This window comes from Leopardus geoffroyi, chromosome A2 (assembly GCF_018350155.1).
Source record: "Leopardus geoffroyi isolate Oge1 chromosome A2, O.geoffroyi_Oge1_pat1.0, whole genome shotgun sequence".
NCBI lineage: Eukaryota > Metazoa > Chordata > Mammalia > Carnivora > Felidae > Leopardus > Leopardus geoffroyi.
Genome location: NC_059331.1, coordinates 149,162,385 through 149,183,011, shown reverse-complemented (window position 1 = coordinate 149,183,011; position 20,627 = coordinate 149,162,385). Strand labels below are relative to the sequence as shown.

At 38.9% G+C, this 20,627-nt stretch overlaps 1 protein-coding gene across 2 annotated transcripts in view; it reads left to right on the top strand.

The window, feature by feature from the left end:
* Positions 1 to 20,627, top strand: part of CHCHD3 (coiled-coil-helix-coiled-coil-helix domain containing 3) — a 280,779-nt gene that overhangs the window by 99,075 nt on the left and 161,077 nt on the right. For both annotated transcript variants that reach the window (XM_045495678.1, XM_045495677.1), the window contains exon 4: positions 4,864 to 4,981. In XM_045495678.1, coding sequence (XP_045351634.1) covers positions 4,864 to 4,981 — 118 coding nt within the window. The remainder of the gene's footprint in view (positions 1 to 4,863; positions 4,982 to 20,627) is intronic.

The following is a 20,627-nucleotide window of genomic DNA, read 5'->3' as shown; positions in this document are numbered from 1 at the left end:
TTGTGAATCCCATTTTTTCTTTTCTTTTTCTTTCTTTCTTTCTTTCTTTCTTTCTTTCTTTCTTTCTTTCTTTCTTTCTTTCTTTCTTTCTTTCTTTCTTTCTTTCTTTCTTTCTTTTTTAATTTTGAGAGAGAGGAAGAGAGAACCCATGCAAACAGGGGAGGAGGATGGGGAGGGGGGGGGGTAGAGACAGAGACAAAGAAAATCCCAAGCAGGCTCCGAGCTGTTAGCTCTGAGCCTGACGTAGGGCCTGAACCCATGAACCATGAGACCATGACCTGAACTGCAATCGAATTGGACTGAACCACCCAGGCGCCGCTAGTACATGGTTTTTATTAAGTAGTGGGAAAGTCTAAGGATGACACAAGAAGTAGAAGTGCCCACTGAGTGAAAATTTGGAAATGATACTTAGTTTCATTTGTCCCCTACCACCACCTTTCTTAAGAGTTTGTACAGGATGAGGAATAATGTATTTAATGTATGATGTTTGTAAAACTTGTACCTGCAAGTGGCCTTAAGATGGTACAGTTCAACCTTCACATTTTAAAGCTGAGCAAACAGGTTTATTAGATTGTACAGATAGATTAGTTGCTGACAGGTAATGAGAATTTGTTCTGGCCCTACCGCCAGACTTTCTGAAGATGCAGGTCTATTTGTAATGGTGAATAAAAGTGGCTAAGAATTTATTAAGAAGGGGAAATAATTTTCTTTTTAGTCACTTTGTGCCCATCTAGTCTCTCTGCAGCCAAGGGTCCAGCACAATTAGGTGCTGATATTCCAGAGGCTCTGAAGTATTGTGGAGTATAGAATTTCCATCTACAATAAAAGTATTGTAACGTCCTTCTGTTTTAGGGTATTTCATGTAGTCTGGGATTATATCACACTTGTGACACTTGCAACCCGGTGGCTTGGCCCTTGTGGGGTTCAGCTGGTCTCACCAGTTGTTTTGTAAATCCCTCAGTCTTCTATGTTCTGCAGCTGGTTTCCCTCCATCCCTCCCTCCCCCCATTTCTTTTTCTTTCTTTTTCTTTCTTTCTTTCTTTCTTTCTTTCTTTCTTTCTTTCTTTCTTTCTTTCTTTCTTTCTTTCTTTCTTTCTTTTTCCTTCCTTCCTTCCTTCCTTCCTTCCTTCCTTCCTTCTTTCTTTCTTTCTTTCTTTCTTTCTTTCTTTCTTTCTTTCTTTCTTTCTTTCTTTCTTTGTCTGTGGTTGGAAACATGCTACTCATTCATTCTTGCATGCATACATTCAACAAGTATTTGTTGAGCACTTACTCTGTGGCAGGCACTGGTAAAAGCACCGGGAATGTAGCAGTGAACAAAAACAGACCACCTTCTTGCCCTTACAGAACTTATAGGCAAGTGGGGAAGAAACAAAGGAGAAGGTGAAGGGATAGGGCTGCAACGGCATTGTCGTTTTCAATTTTGGAAGTTCTTGAAGGTCGTAACAATAAAGCAGAACTTCTTATTGGTGAAAACTTGGAAACAAAGATGGAGAAGACCAAGCTATGTATAGTCATGGTATATTTAGCGAACTTGGAGATTTTCTTCTTCTTTTCAGAATACTGTTGCTTTCTCTGTGTTCCTGACCCCATAGTGAGTACTGTTACTAATACTGCTACTTACCCTAATAGTGGTGAGTGCTTATTGTATTACAGGCATCATGCTAAGTGCTTTGTGTATGTAGAACCCTTTAAGGTAAGTATTACACCAGTTCATTTTACTCATGAGAATAACAAGACCCAGGGAGGTTGGCTCAAGCATTGACTCAGCTAGTAAGTGCTAGAGCCTTTTTCTGGACCCAGGACTCCCAACTCCAGAGTCTGTGCTTCTGTACCAAATATTACAAACTGATAACCTTTATTTTTATTATAACATTGAAGCTGTGTATATGTTTTTGCTTTTTTGTTTTTTAAAGTTTATTTTGAGAGAGAGAGTGAGTGGGGGGAGAGACAGGAGAAGGAGAATCCCAAGTAGGTTCTGTGCTGTCAGCTCAGAGCCCAATGTGGGACTCGATCCCATGAACCATGAGATTCATGAGCCAAAATCAAGAGTTGGACACTTAACTGACTGAGCCACCTGGGCACCCCAAACATAGTAGTTTGCTTCTTTTTCATTACTTTGTCAAAACTTTTAAGCTTGAGCCCCTTTTAACTACATTTGTAGTTAAAATTGGTATATGTGAGTAAACTAAATTTTAAAAAGTAGGCAGTTATTATTAAATAAATACTACTTTAAAATATGATATATACCACATGTGGTAGAAGATAGAAAATCTAGTTGTACAGGATTCATTTTATGTTAATGAACTAATAATGTAATTTTTATAATAGTTGTATATATGTACGTAAAGTCCCTAGCACAGTGCTCGGCATATAGTAGGTGATCTATACATGATGGTGATTTTTATTATTTTTAGTTTCCACCTGACTTGTAACATAGGTAATATCTTTTACATGCAGGTGCCATGCCAGTAAAATGCTCTATTTAACTGCACCATCTTGTTACCTTACACGGTAACCTCAGCAGTGACCGGCACACTAGCTTGATGAGGACCACTTCATTTTTGATGTTCTTCTCCTTTTATAGGGCCTCCAGGATTTATATGAGTAGAAGTGTATTTTGCTAGTTGAGGGCTGTGGCTCTTGGTTTAGTAAGCATTAGAATCACCTGGAGGGCTTATTAAAAGGCAGTTTGGAGACACTACCCCCAGACTTTCTAATTCAGTAGATGTGAGTGGTGTCCAAGTATTTGCATTTCTCACAGTTTCCCATGGATGCTGCCACAGCTGCTCATTTATGGATACTTTTGGAACTGCTGCTTGGAAGTGACAAGACTTCGCATTATTGGTGTTCTTTTTCGATTATGCAGGTCCACTGAGTTACTGTATTGGTATCATTGATGTTGCTGAACTCACTGTGAAATAGTATGGAGAAATTTGATTTGTGTCAGTGTAATTGTACTTACTGTTTCAGGAGAAGTTCCTAATTTTTTTTTTTTTTAATGTTTATTTATTTATTTTTTAAGTGAGAGAGAGAGAGCACAAGTGGGGGAAGGGGCAGAGAGAGAGGGAGACACAGAATCCGAAGCAGGCTCCAGGCTCCAAGCTTTCAGCTCAGAGCCCGAGGTGAGGCTTGAACGCACAAATTGTGAGATCATGACCTGAGCCAAACTTGGATGCTTAACCGACTGAGCCACCCAGGCATCCCTTAAGGAAAAGTTTCTAGAGGTTACTTTTGCATTAGAGATTTTCAAAGTGTAGGTTTTAATGTGTTTCTGTTATTCGTCTTTATTCAAGACCTAAAAACGCACAGGTTTAATTTTTTGGAATATATTTTACAAGGTAATTTCTAATTATATTTTTAATTATAATTGATTATAATCAAGTTTGGTTATAATTGATTTCTGAGAATTTCAGAGTATCTGGATGATGTGGGAGTTTAAAAATAGTAGCCAAGATTTTTATTTTCTTTAGTTCTTTTCAAAAATCATTTTAAGACTAAATTTGATAGAGTAGTATTGAATTCAATTTGGTGCTCATCATTCCCACTTACAAAGTAGATTTCATTCAGAATTTCACTTATACCAACATAACAATTTTACCTTTTCTTTTTAAAGCAGTGCTTGTACCTTTAGGGATATGATGGTATACAGGGGTTATTCTCTCAAAGAAGAAAAGGCAATCAGAAAGTCTTTGTTCATGAGATTGGACTGAAATATCTTCTCATTCACTGATTACTGAATACCTTTATGTGCCAGGCATTATGGTGGAAATAGGTACCAAAGTAATTTATCTTTTTCATGCACAATGAGGGGTTTTAGTGGATGGTAACTGACTATGATGTAATTGTGTGATGAGGTTACTGATAAACCCAGTGTTGTCGGATGCTTCATTAACACAATCAGTATTCTGTACAGATCTTAGAGGGTGAAGTTCTGCTTTCTTATTTTGCTAGACTTATTTCTTATTTTGTGTCCATAGTGTTACATTTAGTTTGGAGCTAAGGGACAAATTGGAGTCCTTCCAGAAGTGAGGACCTCTGCTGTTGAAAGGTCTTGCCATTTTTGCATATGAGGATCCTTGGAAAATGGGAGTAATTCATCTGGAGGGAAGACATCTTAATTATGTTTTTAGTTCCCTGCTGTAATGTAAGATCCATGAGGACAGGGACCCATCCTTCTTGTTCAGCACTGTGTCATCGTGCTTCTTTCCATGGCTGGTGTGTATTCAACAAACAGTTGAATGAGTCAGTTTTGAGGGGAAGATGATGGTTACTTTCAAATATTTGTCTTGTAGATGGCCTGTTAATTAGACTTACTGCTTATATTCCAGAGGACCAAGGAGGCAGGCACCAGGGATGGAATTTTTAGGTGGGCATATTTCAGTTTTACATAGGAAGAACTTTGTAAAACTAGTTTAATAGTCCTATCAATTAACTTTTTCCGGGATTTGAATTCTGCTATTTTAAATGTTTGGGTAGGGGCTGCATGGGGGCTTAATAGAAAATATATGCACTTTTTTTTTTTTTAATATTTATTTTTGAGAGACAGAGAGAGAGAGAGAGAGTGAGTGAGTGAGTGAGGGAGGGGCAGAGAGAGATGGAGACCTAGAATCCGAAGCAGGCTCCGGGCTCTGAGTTGTCAGCACAGAACCCGATGTGGGGCTCGAACCCACAAACCATGAGATCATGATCTGAGACGAAGTCAGATGCTTATTAACTGAGCCACTCAGGCGCCCCAGAAAATATACGTGCTTTTAATAAATTATAGGCCAGAGTGATTTTTGGCTGCTTCGCTATTAAAGTATTTTGTTAACTAATAACCAGTAAAATAGTTTTTCCTAAGTTAGTTCTTTCTTGTCTTTTCAGACTTAAGCAAAGCAAAGAACTGGATCGAGAGAGGGCTTTTGCCAATGAGCAGTTAACCAGAGCTATTCTTCGAGAAAGGATATCAAGTGAAGAAGAACGAGCCAAGGCAAAGCACCTGGTGAGTATTAAAGATTTAGTAGAAATGTCTTGTCTACAAGGAAATCTCTGATGTTCCGGGAAAAGCTAAGTACTTCTGGCCAGCTTTCAGTGTTGACAAAATGCATGTTCTCTTTCCTTAGATTTTTGTTTCTGTTTTTTTGTTTGTTTGTTTTGTTTTTTTTTCCTCTTACAAGTTGTTGACAATTTGCTAAGATTAACCTTGAAGGACTTTTTAAGGCAGGTAACTTGAGAATTATTGCAGTGATGATCAACACTGAGACACTGGCACATGCATCTTCCCTGAAGGGATATTGCTTGTTTGCTCTGCTTGCCTCCCTCCCCGCCCCCACCCCCTTCCCCTTGATTTTGATTTCATTGTCTTTGAAACCTCTGGGGCAAGCAGCCTATCTTGTTTCTATCCCTGCTTGCAACCACCAGATGTTAGTCTGGGAAGTCTCCAGCAAAGGTGAGTAAGTTTTGATCAATCACTTTCTGGGCTTTAGAAAGGGAAAGATGCATAGCAAAGGCTTTGGGGAACTATATTTTTAAAGAAAAGGGATACTTTTTTAAAAAGAAACATTTTGAAACAGTTTAAGAGGAAAGATTATATAAACGTTTAAAATCGATTATTAATCGGGGAAAATTTAAAAGGCACCCATAAATCTGTCTGTCATTCTTACATAACTGTGATTTACACTGGGGTGTGATTCCTCTAGACAATTTTTTTTTAAGAGAGGGGTTGGAGAGAGGAGCAGAGAAAGAGAGAGGAAGAGAATCCTAAGCAGGCTCCGTGCTCAGCACAGGGCCTGACCCGGGGCTCCATCTCACAACCCTGAGATCACGACCTGAGCTGAAATCAAGTCAGACACTTAAGCAATGGAGCCACTCAGGCACCTCTAGACAATGTTGATTCTTAGATCAATTACATACTTTAAGAATTTGTGTATACATAAGAATATATAAGAATTTGTATAATGCTGTATATAGCATTTACCATCATGAACGTTTTCTTATATCAATGAATGTTCTTGTGAAATGTACTTTTTGATGGCTAAATAACATCCTGTCTTCTCTGTGCGACATAACTTATCAAAGGATTTTCCATTGTTAGGGAAAAGTGGGGCTGCTCTGGTTGAAGTTTGGTGTCCCGACAGCTTACTGCCCACTTCAGTCTTCCTAGAAACCCACATGTAACTTCTTAGGACCACTAGTGTTCATTGGAGTACAGTTGGGAAATCAGTGGAGAAGTAAAATGAGACTATATATTGGAGAACTTTGATTGCAGAACTGAGGGGGATGTCCCTTGTTCAGCAGGCCATTGAGAATTGGTGAAAAATTGATAAGAAAAGGGTCACTTTGTGTTCTCTCGTATTTTTTCCCTTGGTCCTTTCTTTGAGAGGCCAACTGCTATGACCACATGCCATTAGAGAAAATAAAAGGAAGCCGATGTGTAATGAATCCATTTCTCCAAAGACTAACCCAGGGTCCAGGCTAAATGGGTAGACAGTGAAGTCAGAACAGAAGTGATGGCCCAAGAAAGAAATGTCCAGGGTCACACTGTTTTGTAGGTCTCTTCTTTCTTGATTCTGGGGTTATAGGGTATAGATAACAACTTATAGTATCTTCTAGATTTTGGCACCTATCATAATATTAGCCAAAACAGAGCCCTCACAGCACTTAGGGACTAAAAGTGGAATTTATACAATAGGATTATAGTTGATCTGTCCTGGCTTGAGTGTTCTTAGAGATTTGAGTGGTAATTCATGGCCACAGCAACATGGCTGCCCATAGCAATTTAGCTACCTGATACGAGGTTAACCCCCCTGTATTGTTGTTATTCATTTTAGAAGGCATGCATATTCATTGGGTAAAAGTCAGAAAGGAAATAGAAAAATATTGAGATCACTTGGATTAACACTATCCAGAGACAATTACTGTTAATATTCTGGTTTATTATTTTTGTATTCCTTTCCACATTCCACTAAGTCTGTATAAAACATTTATATTATATTTATATGTAGTTCCCCAAACATAGGTGATGGCATACATAGTCTCATATAACTCTTACAGTAACCTGCACATTAAAACAATTTAGACTATATGTAAAGATCATTCTGTATTCATAAATATGTATTTGTGTGATCACTTTTAATGATTGATGACTGCATTTCACAGCATTTTCTTCTAATAAGATAATACAGGGACATTATAGAAAATTTGGAAAATGTACAAATTACTAAGGAACTGTCTGTCTCATACTCGTTAGGATGGCTGCTATCAAAAAAATCTACAATAACAAGTATTGGCAAGGATGTTGTGGGAATGTAAAATGATATAGCCACTATGGAAAACATTATGGCAGTTACTCAAAAAATTAAAAATAGAATTACCATATGATTCAGCCATCCCACATCTGGGTATTTATCTAAAAGATTTGAAAGCAGGGTCTCAAAGAGATATTTGTACATAGCAACATTATTCATAACAGGCAAAAAGTGGAAACAACCCAAGTGTATATGAGTAGATGAATGCATAAACAAAAGGTGGTATGGACTTACAGTGGCATGTTATTCAGCTTTAAAAAGGAAGGAAATTCTGACACAGTGCAACATAGATGAACCTTGAGGATATTATGGTGAGTGAAATAATCCAGTCACAAAAAGACAAATACTGTGCGACTCCACTTACATGAAGTGTCTAGAGGAGTCAGATCTGTAGAGAGAAATTCTGGAAGGGTGGTTGTCCTGGGTTGTGGGGAGGGAGAAATGGAGCACTTTTTCATGGGTATGGAGTTTCAGTTTTGCAAGATGAAAACAGTTCTGGAGATTGGTTGAATAACAATGTTAATGTCCTTTTCCTGAACTCTTCACTTCTAAATGGTTAAGATGGCAGATTTTATGTTAAATAAAGATTTAAAAAGATTCTAAAGAAAATAAACATTACTGCACGTGTAATATTTAGAGGGTATAAAGTTTATTCTTCCTTTTCCCCCATACGTCTACAGTCCAGGTTTCTAGATTCTACAATCTAGCAACTTATAAAACAGGATTTAAGTGATTTAAGTCTAATGTTGTCCTTTAGTACTTTGATTCTCAGCTGGAGAAGTAGGCATCCCCAACACCCGTTATTCCTGTGTGAGTGCTGGGCCCCAGTTGTGGCCATTCTTAACCCTAACATGTGAGACTCGTGGAATGGTGATCAAACATTGATTTTGTTCCTCTTTATTTAGAGCCCAGATGTTGCAGCCAGTAAGAAAGTAAAGGTTGGGTTTCACATGTTTGAAGGAATTGGAAAGCTGTCTTTCAGGAGAGCTAGGAAAAAAGAAACAAAACTGATGTGATACTGGTACTGTGAAATAAAACGAACTCCTTCCCCAGTCCCCGTTTTCCTCCACCCGCTGACAGTTGACATTTAGATTGCTGTCTCTGTCCAGGCTTCTCTTCCCACAGTTGTAGCAGCTGGCTTTACTGAAGCTCTTTGAAGGGCAAAGATGGTAGTCCTGTTGTTGAAGTTTTAAAATCGGATCAGATCAGACTTTGCCTTTAGGAAGAATTGCTTTAACTGGAGAAGCTGTTCAGTGCTGCTCTAGATCCGAGAAGCCCATACTAGCCCCTCACTCTCCTTCTCACTGACTGGTACTGATCTCTTAGCTGATTTTTACCCAGAAGTTTTAGAGAGGCAGTTCACTGATAGGAATGAGTGTTACTTAAGTGCAGGGAAGCCCCTCCATAAAGAATGAAGATTAAATAAAAGGACAGCACCAGGCAACCTGTAAAGTTCAACTTGACATTCTGTGTATCTTTAAGACCTTGTACATATATAAATCTAATATTTTCTGTGTCATTAGATTTTTTTTTAAAAAATTAAAGAGTAGGGAGTTGTGTCTTTTTTAACTTTGGAATTACATTTAATTTCTTTTTAAAATGTGAATTAAAATTTTGGTTTACTCTTTTTTCTGTCTTATTAAATTTTGTTGACTTAACATTAGTCATTTTTTGTTACCACGCAGAACTATGTAGTATTTTCTTTTTTCTTTTCTTAACCTAAACTTTAAAAGAGTCCACAGTTTACTTAAGGAAATAGTCAAATAAATATACCTCTAATTATGCAGTAGTGTTCTTCACCCATTGGATGGATGTTTTAGTGAGTGCTTACTGTGTGAAAAACACTGGGCTAGATACATACCAAGTGTATATAAATGAAAAAGACAAAATCTTATTCTTAAGAAATTCACAGTATAGTGTGGGAGACTGATACATTAAAAATAATGGTAAGAAGCACTAACTCTGTTAGTCATGCTACGTACATTCTTGAGAGAATTCTGACTTTTGTGAAAGCAGGGACTTTTAACTCATTGCCACATGTGCATTCGTTTGTTCAACACACATTGAGTGCCTAATATATAAGTGCCTAGCAAAGGGGAATTAGTCAATTAATACTTGTTGGTTGATTAAAGGAAGAATTGAATCTACTCAAGCCCTGAAAATGAGAGAGGGCGTGGGAAAGAATAGAAAAGACTTCTTAGGGAAGTGGTGCCTGAGCTGTGTGTTGAGGAATGAGCAGGGATCACACATATGGTTGAGGAGTAGGGATGCTTTCATGTTGCAGGTGAAAGCATGGAGGTGTGGGGCCAGTGACATACCGCAGGGAGTTGCCGAGCGGGAAGTCCAGGGCAGGGAGTGTTGAGTGATGAGACAAGAGGTTGGCAGGGCTAAGATCATGAGTTCTGTGTATGCGATCCAGGGAACCCTGCACCATATACACATAAGGGGAGAAATGAAATGGTTAGGTAGGCATTTTGATATCTTAACCTAGTGAAGTGGGCAGGACAGAGTAGAGGAGGAAGTAAGTGGAAAGAGACAAGTTCAAAGTCTTCATTAATCCTATTTGAGGGCGGGTGGTGCTGGAATTTGGACAGTGCTAGTGGGGATGGAGAGAAAAGAGGACAAGTAAGAGATATTTAGATGATAGTACTTAGAAGATTTTAGATTTGAACAGTTGAAAGAAGTGGCAGGGGTGACTCCAAGGTTTCTGTTATTAGAAATCCTCTTATTTTAAATAGAAAAAGTAGCTATCAATGAAAAACATTCTTGGTTAAGTGCATATTGTGCAGTGTGACTTCTGTGTGGAATTGGGGAGGATTCTGGACTCAGATACCGCACTAATTATTTTGTTTGACTCTAGATGAGATCATTAGTCAGATTTGGTCCCTTTCTGCACTTCCCTCTTTCGCAAATTTATTGAACACCTACAGTGTGTTACACACTGTTAGTTGCTGGGGATGCAAAGATGAATTATATATATCTGCTTAGTTTTCTTTGAAGACTCTTCTGCAAGGTGTAGGGTTTGTGGGAAGGTCATTCTTCAACTCTTCTTCTACTTATGTCATATTTCTTTGAATCCGTAAAACCTTGTAGTGTTTAGAAGAAATAACACTAAAAAAATAGGGTAGGTGAATGCATAAATTTAGTTTTTCTAAATTTAAGCGAGTGTTTCACCAAAATGTCACTTTTTATCCCCAGTTTCCTTTTTGTCTGAAATGCACCAGTGAAGCAATCAAGAAGAAGAATTGATTAATTTTGTGCTGTGTGCTTTTCAGTTCTATGTTTTGTTTGTGCTTCAAACTGTGACAGTTGAAATTTCATGGTCAAAGAGAAAAAGGTTTTGAAATTTGGGGTATGGAGGAAAATGACTAAATTAAAAGAAGTAGATAAGAATACCAACGCTGCCCAAGTATAAGTGAGGTTCTGCCCAAGGCCAAAGGATGCAGTTGGGATTGTCATTTTGAAATGATCAAAATGATCAGCATGGCTCTTGCTCAAATTCTCTGTAGAAGAACAGTAAGGCTGATCACTCAGGGCTTTAAGTGTCGTTAAGATTAACCAGGTGAGCCACATTGCCGTGTTGCAGCAGCTTTCCTGGGTTCTTGGGCTCTTAAATATACTTTAAAAAAAACTGTTGCAGTTTTTTGGGTGCAATTTAGCGCTTTGATTATAATCTCTATTGATGTGTTCCCTCTGGTTATATATACTGTGTGCTGGTTTTCTTGCAAAAGACGCCAAGCCCAAAATGTTTTGACATGCGTGGCGTATTAATTTGCTTTCAATGCCAAAAATGAAGTTAATGATTTTGAGCTTTTGCTTTTGAAGACGATTTAAATATAGAATTTCTACTTGATGTTTGAGGGATCTAAGCCATGTCGGTAGAAGATATTTTCCTCAGCCTTATTGGTAAGAATGGGACCAGGGATCCATCTACAAGTCTCAGTTACTCTCTTAACAGGAAGTTTAAAGGGCATTATCCCTCAAGACTGGTGGAGCCAAGGTGCACTGCACACATTTGCCTCCTGTGTGTTTGGAATCAGCAGGCCATTATCGTTGCCAGGACAAAGCATGCGGATGCCATCTCCCTTTGTTCTTTGTTACCATATGGTCCTTACTTTCTGTGTGTAAAGCAGCATTATTATTGTCAGTGGGAGTGCACAGAGCCCTGTGAAGAGATTGTTCGTGAAATATCCCATGGAAAGGTAGGGCAGCTTCAGGTGTGTTTATTTGCTCCTGCGGTGGAAAAGGAGAAAGACGTTTTGTCTCAGTTTGCCAGCCTAGCCTTATGTTAAGAGCCCAGAGAGAGAATAGGACTGTTATTACAGATTTCAGTGTTAACTTATGTACTGAAAGCTTAACCAGATGAATATACTTCTCAATGTACATAGTCAAACCCTGTCCTCATCCAGCTTTACGGGAATACCTGGGATCTCAGCATTACCAAGTAGCCTTAGAGAGGCATGCATGCTCAGCAGATACCGTGGGGCCTGGAGCAGAGAATGGCTGTTTTTCGCGCAGTGGAGATTAAATCTCACTGTCAGGGATGGCGAGGCTGTCCAGTGGACACATTGTACAGGTGACCACAGTTTGCTCGTGTTGCTTTTGTCCGAGGAACTACCTGTGTGACCTTGTTGACAAAGTGATTAGAGAAGAAATAGCACAGTTGAGAATAATGCTGTTGATGTTCTTGCTTACAACTAGTTGTATTAAAAGACCACCGTGAGGAGAACTCTGCTTAGAATGTGCTGTCATATTTCCATTCGAAACGTCCTGAAAAAAGTGCGTCAAGTTGCTTGCAAGCTGGCTGGCTGAGGGCAGCTCGTGTCGAGCGGTATCCTATGTGGTAGCCCTGCTGTAAATAGCTTATTGACGTCCCATCAGGTGGGTCATTATGGGTGTCAAGGTGAGGTATGGAGAGCACTGAGTAAAAATCCATAGGTAACTAAGGTGCAAAGGGCTGGTTATGATTCCATCTCTTTATAATGATCTGGCATTTATGGTTAACTTATTTGCTTCACTGCCTGGTCTGAAATGAACTGTCATTAGGGCCTTGGAATTTTATCGAACTGACATCATAATCTCATTTCCTGCTGAAGAGGCTAAGAAATATGGCCCTCGGTGTGAGGTTTAACCTTTAACAAATTAAAAGTTTAACATAAGTATAACGAAGTCTGCCAGTCCTTACAAATCCCAAGTAAGATTTTTGCACATTATGTTGTGAATGAGACTGTAAGACAAATGTGTTCCTTTTTGTTTACCAACAGTCTTTTCAGTTTGTCTTCATGGCAAGTCCCAAAGCTGCCAGTTCTGATGTCGGCTTTGGAGAATTGCTTTCAACCCATTGTGAGCAGACCTGTGACTTCGTGAATTCAGCAGTGAATCGAATAGCAGTGATGCTTACTCTGTGACATACAGCGTGCAATGAGATCTGCTTCATTTTTGGGTTTCGGACATGGAAATTTTCACAATGTTACGCATTCTTGAACCACTCTATATTTATTTCTTTTATGTATCCCTGATTTTATTGCTTAGATGTGATTCCTAAATGGGACTGAATTATGTTCTTTCTGAGTTTCTTGAAGTTTTAAACTATGCCCTGCTTTTGGGTGTGGGAAGGTTTATTTCCATGTAGCCTGGGGTTATTCCGTTAACCAGAAAGACATTCAACATTTTGTTCCAATGTGACTCTCTCCACTCTTTTCTTTACTAACTATATTTTAAGGATGACTTCTCCTGAAAATACCGAGGGGCAGAATTACCAAATGAAGTAAGGCCTCCATTCTCCAGAGAGCGGGAATCTGTTTACAAACCTGCAGTATTTATTACATACCTCATTTAGCCCATTCATCATTTTAATAGAAAAATGAGTCATTTTAGATGATTCTGAAATAATTCGAGGTAAGCTACATAGCCCTGGGCAGAATATGATTTACTCAGACGGCACCAGGCTATTTTCAAGAAAATGTAATGGAATGATCAGCACCAATAATTCATGATTACTTGTGGCAAACTCATCAGATGTTTTCATTGTCATAGAAATTTGTTGATGAGATTAAAAGTTTAGAGGAGTTTTCTAGCTAACTTCTCATTTGCCCATCTTTTATGATAAATGACTACAAAGTTACATACTTAACTCTGTGTTTAAATATCCTCTGCCTGTTTAAAACACTGACTATAAATTTAATTCTAGATTGTGTTTAGTATTCTCTTGAGATACCGGTCAGTGTCTCAGGGCTAGTTTTATTGGCGATTACAGACCTATTTGTATACATTTTCTGCTTACGCACTAAATATAATCCTTTAATGTTTCTTTAGGCTGATTCTCAGAAACATAGCTAACTGAATGCCTGGAACTATAGCTCCAAACGCAAAACACTTGGAAACCCACAGAACGTTTCTAGGTAGTGCTTTATCCCTCATGAGTTTTGTTGATAACCAGCATCACAATGAAAATAGTTGATAACTTGTTTTTAACGCTTTTCATTTAACCAAGAGTTTCCAAGTCCAGTGTCTTATTTGGTGTTGATAATTGGTTGAAATGGGCAGGACTTCTATCATTCCTGTTACAAATGATAAGAGAACTGTTCAAAGAGACTGTCAACTTAAAGGTTGCACAGGGAGTGAGCTGCAAATTAGGTCCCCACTGCCTGGGTGATCTTAGTTGGGGCACAATTTAGCAAATTTTGTTATTATCAAGTTTTTAACCTATAGTGCTTTTACCAACAATATTTGAAATAGTAAGGGGACTTTTAGGGTTAGGTGAATGGACAAAGGAGAAATTACTGGAGGCATAAAAAAGACATGAAAACGTCATACATATGGTGAGTACATGCAGGAAGTAAAAATACCACAGCATGATGGGCATACTATACTCATGGAGAAGGAACGTGAAGGCAGGCAGCCCTGGCCACTCTAGCAGGCCTTGTGTGGTATTGCTTAATGAAATAATGTATTCATTATTGCAACACTACCAGAGATTAAGAATAATCTATTTAAGGACAAGGAATGGACGAATTCATATTAGAACTAAAGTTTCCTTCTAAATTATTTTGACTTGAAAAGTTTCGGCCTGTCAGGTTGTAAATTTCAGTATTCCAAAAAAATTTCTCACCTGTGAATGTCAACAATGCAAAGGATACTGGTTAAATGAAATATTATTGTATATTTTCATAAAGTTATTTTCAAGTGTACTTATTAAAAAATGTTTGCTCTATTATGTTGTATTTTGAGAGAGGTGATTGATATGGATAGAAAAGGACCAGGTTTGTAGCAATTATCCATTTCCTTGCCCTCAGAAGATCACCAATATATAAAGGAAGAAACTTTCTTTTTTTATGTGCAAGGTAAACTATTTGCAGGGGAGGTAAGAGATGAATTGATTATTTTTCTACTTTGGACAATAAAGATGTGTTAATGTAGCAGGATTCTTGTTGAGAATAGAGATAGGCTTGCTGCAGATTTTTTTTTAAATGTTTATTTATTTATTTTGAGAGAGAGAGAGAGAGGGAGAGAGAGGGAGGGAGGGAGAGAGGGAGGGAGGGAGGGAAGGAGGAAAGGAGAAAGAATGAATCCCAAGCAGGGTCTGTGCTATCAGCACAGAGCCTGACGTGGGGCTTGTGCCCATGAACTGTGAGTTCATGACCTGAGCTGAAATCATGGGTTGGATGCCCAACTGACTGAGCCACCCAGGTACCCCTAGATTATATTTAAGATTAAGTGTAATATATTCACAATAATATATGTATGTATTCACAGTAATATATGTCCACTTTACTCCTGCAGTGGATTTAGTGAATTGTCTGTTTTATGTTTTACTGAACTTTATGAGAAATTTAAAGTGAAGGTATTCCACAGGTTTTCCCTGTAAAAGTCAGACTCTGAATAGAGTTGAAAAAAACTATGTCATTGACCATTTTGGAGATTTGTAAAGTTAAAAAAAAAAAAAAAAGGGAAACAAATTGGGGATGTAGTTATATAACCATTAATGCAGTTTTCAACTTAATTAATGATCCCAAGAATATTTCTTGTTCATAGCAGGTTAATTAATGCAATAGGAAAATTAGTCTTTTTCCTAAAAGTAGGCTTTTCCCTCACAGCTATGGTAGAAGGACAGGAAAGAGCCAGTAACTGATTTTTACTGCGTGTTGTAAAATTAAAACCTGAACATAAGCAGGGCTAGATGATGTTCTTGCATGTAGGTGTGTATACTTTGTGTTGCGCACGGTAAAGGTATTTTGTAGACACTACAGGAAATTTTAATTTCAAAATTATTTTCTTAAATTTTTTATTTTAAATTTTTAAGTTTCAGAAATTTCCTAAGAACAAAGAACTTTACTCAGATCCACCTAGCACACATGGATTACCATTCTGTCTCTTTCTATGCATGCCCGCACACATAACACATTCCTTCTCCGAACCATTTAGCATGGGTTGCATACGTCATGCCATTTTGCCCCTTAACACTTCCGCCCTTTAAAAATTAGCGTGTTTCTTTGGGTGCCTGGGTGACTCAGCTGGTTAAGGGTCTGACTTTTGCTCCAGTCATTATCTCGCTGTTCATGGGTTCGAGCCCTGCGTCGGGCTCTGTGCTGACAGCTCGGAGCCTGGAGCCTGCTTTGGATTCTGTGTTTCTCTCTCTGTCCCTCCCCTACTTGCACTGTCTCGCCTTCAAAAATAAATTATTTTTATGTATTGTTTCTTACATAACCAAGAACAGTTGTCAAAATCAGGACATCTAGCATTAATGCAATAGTTTAATCTTAAAAAAATTTTTTTTAAACGTTTATTCATTTTTGAGAGACAAAGACAGAGCACAAATGGGGGTGGGGAGGAGAGAGAGAGGGAGACATAATCCGCAGCAAGTTCCAGGCTCTGAGCTGTCAGCATGGAGCCTGAGGCAGTGCTCGAACTTAAACTGTTGAGATCATGACCTGAGCCAAAGTCGAACACTTAACTAACTGAACCACCTAGAGGCCCCTTCAGTAGTTTACTCTTTAATCCAGATGCCAATAATGTTCATAGTAATGTTTCCTCCTGGAACAGGATACATCCCAGGATCATATATTGCATTTTGTTGTCATATCTTAAGACATTTTAAGCATGATTTACGAACAACGGGATCTACATGAATACTGTGTTAATTTCAATTTATGAATTCTTGCTGTTATTGTTAGAGTTTTACAAAGATGGTGGTAGAATGGGCAGAAAATGATAGGTGAGGGGTTTTATTCAAACATACAGATTAATTAATATTCTACGTTGTGGGTAAAGATTCAATTGTTTTGGGTATTTTCTTTTCATGAACCAACATGAAAACAACTTAAATGCTTTCACCAGCATCTGTATTGATTCTGTGTCTTTGAAATGTAGCAGGCATCCATGTTGTATCATTAAAAACTGTTAGAGAGTAAACTCTTATTTTTCTACAGAGTTTTTTGAACAATATTTTTATCTGGAATAGACTTCTCTCTGTCCCCCCTTCTACTCCCTCAAGTACTGCTCCAGGTAATTTTAGGCAAATTGCTTTGTTTCTTTGTGCCCTTTGTTTCTATCTGTTTAAAATGAGGACAAGGTCGTTAATGCACTTATCTTTCAAGTCTTTTACCTTGATGAATAAATATATAAATACACGAGTTCTAAGAGAATGCAAAGTTCTATATGCTTATAAATTGACTTTTCATAAAGTAATTTTGCTTATGAATAGGTTACCAATTCCAAGAGTCACATCTATTTTAATTTTCTTTAGTTATTAAAAAAAAAACATTTAAAAAAAAGAAAAATAGTTAAAGTTGAAAGCCTCTATTTTCTTGGTTAAATTGGATTTTTGTTATTGAAAACTTAACTCTGATTAGTAGAAGTGGTTTAGTCATAGGCAGTGGTGTAAATGCTGTTAGCAGTCACTGTATTGAAAGGGTCAATGGGTGGCCAAGTGGCTCAGTCGGTAAGTGTCAGACTCTTGATTTTGGCTCAGGTCATGATCTCAGGGTTGTGAGATTGAGCCCTGCATCTGGTCTGCGCTGACAGCGGAGAGCCTGATGTAGGGTTTGAACTCACCACCTGCGAGACCATGACTGGAGCCTAAGCAGATGCTCATGCTCAACCCACTGAGCCACCCATGCACCCCTAAAGATTCACCTTTTTAAATGCTTACTGTATTTTCCATTTATTTCCCACTTATTTCATCAGCTCACTAAAAATCATTTGTTAATTTTCTAGTATGAGCATTGTATCTCTTCCTTGCCCATTTGAGGCATAATTTTTCTTTTCCAACTCCTCCCCACCTTTCCATGTTATCTCTAGAATGTTCCCGTCATTCTCTGTTATACATAGGTGACAGGAGAATGTATGGATGCTTCAAATTGTTTTTTTTAACTCCTTGAGGAACTCAGTATATTGTAAAGAAATTTGCTGAGTTCCAACTCTGAAGGCATCCATCAAAAAGAACAAGATCTAAATACCATCCTCCTTTTGGGGCGCCTGGGTGGCTCAGGCGGTTAAGTGTCTGACTTCGGCTCAGGTCACGATCTCGCGGTCTGTGAGTTCGAGCCCCGCGTCGGGCTCTGTGCTGACAGCTCGGAGCCTGGAGCCTGCTTCAGATTCTGTGTCTCCCTCTTTCTCAGCCCCACCCCTGCTCATGCTCTGTCTCTGTCTCAAAAATAAATAAATGTTAAAAAAAAAATTAAATTCCATCCTCCTTTAGAATGCAGCATATTTTAACCATGTATCTCCATCTTGTAGATCACCATTTCCAAGATGTATGTATAGCTGTACATATGCTCTGCATGTATATTACACTGTTGCTTCCCCCACCCTCTCTTCCCCTCTCCTCTCTTTATATATACTTCGCGCACACACACACACACACACACACACACACACAATATTTTTTTTCTTCTGTGAGCCTTGGGAACATGTACACCGGGCTTGTGGAGTGACACAACAAAGGCAGGCTCATGAAGTAGTCAGGTTTTGTCTTTGTAAATGACATGGCACAAATGCATGTGGTGGATTAAAATATGTTCACCCTGACAAAAGTCTTTTACTTGAAGTGAAAAAGCCTGCCGTCACTTCCAGTCGCAGCAAAGGTTGCGGCAGTAAGGGTAACTTGCCAAGCCGGCGAGTTTCTCTAGCTCTATTCTGGAGGTATGTTTGTTACTGGATTCTCAGCTTTGAGTTGGTTATAATTTTGTCTTGGCATGCGCTCTTTCCAGAATACATCAGTTTTCATGTTTCTTTGTTTTTTTCCTCAAGATTTATAAAGGGGTGGGGTTAGCTTTTTGTCTGGCAAGTAGCAAGGCCTCTTTGAGTTCCCCAGTCAATAATTGTAAAATAACTAGAAATTGATCCATGCCAGCTGTAAATCCATCCATGCATTTCTATTAATGTCTGTCATCCTAGAGAAGCTGCACAAAAGACATTTCTGTCCCCATGTCCCTGAAAATGGGACACAAGCAAGTAACAGCCAACTGTGCACAAGGGAATGTTCTTATGGTGGCCACAGTTTGTTACAAGTCTTCTGGAGCTTTTCTTCTGCTTTGTATTGTGTAATTGCAGGAGGTTGAAAAGGTTTTGTCGTGTGAGCCTAACTTAATTGGGGGCTTAGAGCTTCGTCCTGCATGTAGGTGGAGTAATGATGTGATTTGATGCTATTGCCAGGTTATATGTCTACAAAATATACTTTTCATTGATTTGGCATGGCCTTACCCTCTTCTCTGTTTCTCCCTCTTATTTCTCTCTCTCTCCAGATAGAAGCAAGGGAGGAAAGTGCGGGGGTGTTTACTTTGGCAAGACTACCGTTGATATGCACGTGTGATGCCTGGGAAAAAGGATGCTAGTTGATATCTGGGATAGGGGCACTCCTCCTCCTCTCCCAGCTGTCGTGATGAGGTGTTTGTCATATCGCCACCTTGTCAGTCTGGAGATCTTATAAAGCTTAAAGTTTCTAAGGATGGGGTGCTTTCATGTTGGGAGGTCTTTTCTGTAGTTAGAGACTGCAGTATAGTAGCTTAGAAATAAAGGAGGAATAGTTAGTTGTCTTATAATAAAGTTCAGAACATATTTTGAGTGACTGTAGAGTAAAACTTGCTTGTCACTGATGGAATACATTAACATGTCTAAAGAAAGAATATGTCAATTTTTATTTTTCAGTCTTCAAAATAAAGTTTCAAAAGATCTTTAATATCATGGGACATGTTTACAATATGATATTTAATACCATACAAGTCCTCATGCTCTTTCTAATCTGTATCTGCACAGACAGCTTGCTATAGGATATTTTCTTTTTGATTTTTTCTATTTTTAAAACACTTTTTGTGTTTATCTGATTCTCTGAATTGAATATGTGTTTATTATATACAGTTTTTAAAAAAAGATCTCTTCAGTCATTAATGAACTGCTTTTTTTTTAAATGTTCATTTATTTTTGAGACAGAGAGAGACAGAGCATGAGTGGGGGAGGGGCAGAGAAAGCGGGAGACACAGAATTAGAAGCAGGTTCCAGGCTCCGAGCCGTCAGCATAGAGCCCGACTCGGGGCTCGAACTCATGGACCGTGAGATTGTGACCTGAGCCGAAGTCGGACGCTTAACCGACTGAGCCACCCAGCAATTCCCCTAACGAATTGCTTTTGAAAGAGTTCTATAAATGGAAGGAAAGAGAAGACTCAAAAAGACAAGAAAAGCTGTGTCCTTCCCACCCCAGCCCTGGTCTGCATTTGTCTGGTGCTGGTGGATGCCTGCCTTTTGTGGAGATACTTCGAGCAAGCTGTCGTAGCGTCATGCCAGCACACTTCCAGGTCATAAAGCTTTTCGGGTAACTTTCCAGTGTCCACATAGATGGCCTGCAGAAAGAGCATGCCTTGGCCAGAGGTCCCACATGTGTGTTCTTTTTGGCAGACGTAATTCTTACTTGAAAGCAATAATTTGGCCTTTCGGTTCATTTGTAAGTCTCTGTAAACTTCCGAGGCGGTCAGCAAACTGGATTTTGAAACGTGCAATAGTAAGTTCACCCAGGTAAGTAATTCCTCACCTGGGGCCTTTGACAGGTATCCTGATGCCGGTCCTGTTAATAGCCTTTGCGCCATGTCCCTGAAGAAAGGAAATTGAGAGATGTGCTCTGCGAGGCGTGCCCTGTGATGGGAGAGCCTCATCAATTCAGAGCTGCAGCCCACTGCACACTTTTGCTCAGAACCTGCTGTATGGCGCTCTGTCTCCTTCCTTCCCCCGGTCTTAGTGGCCAGTCAGCCTTGGTGCAGACAGAGGTGAAATTGTCTCGCACGATCACTGTACTTCTTGTTACAACTTAAAGAAACTTTAGAAATCACCCTACCTAACCTCCTATTTGTG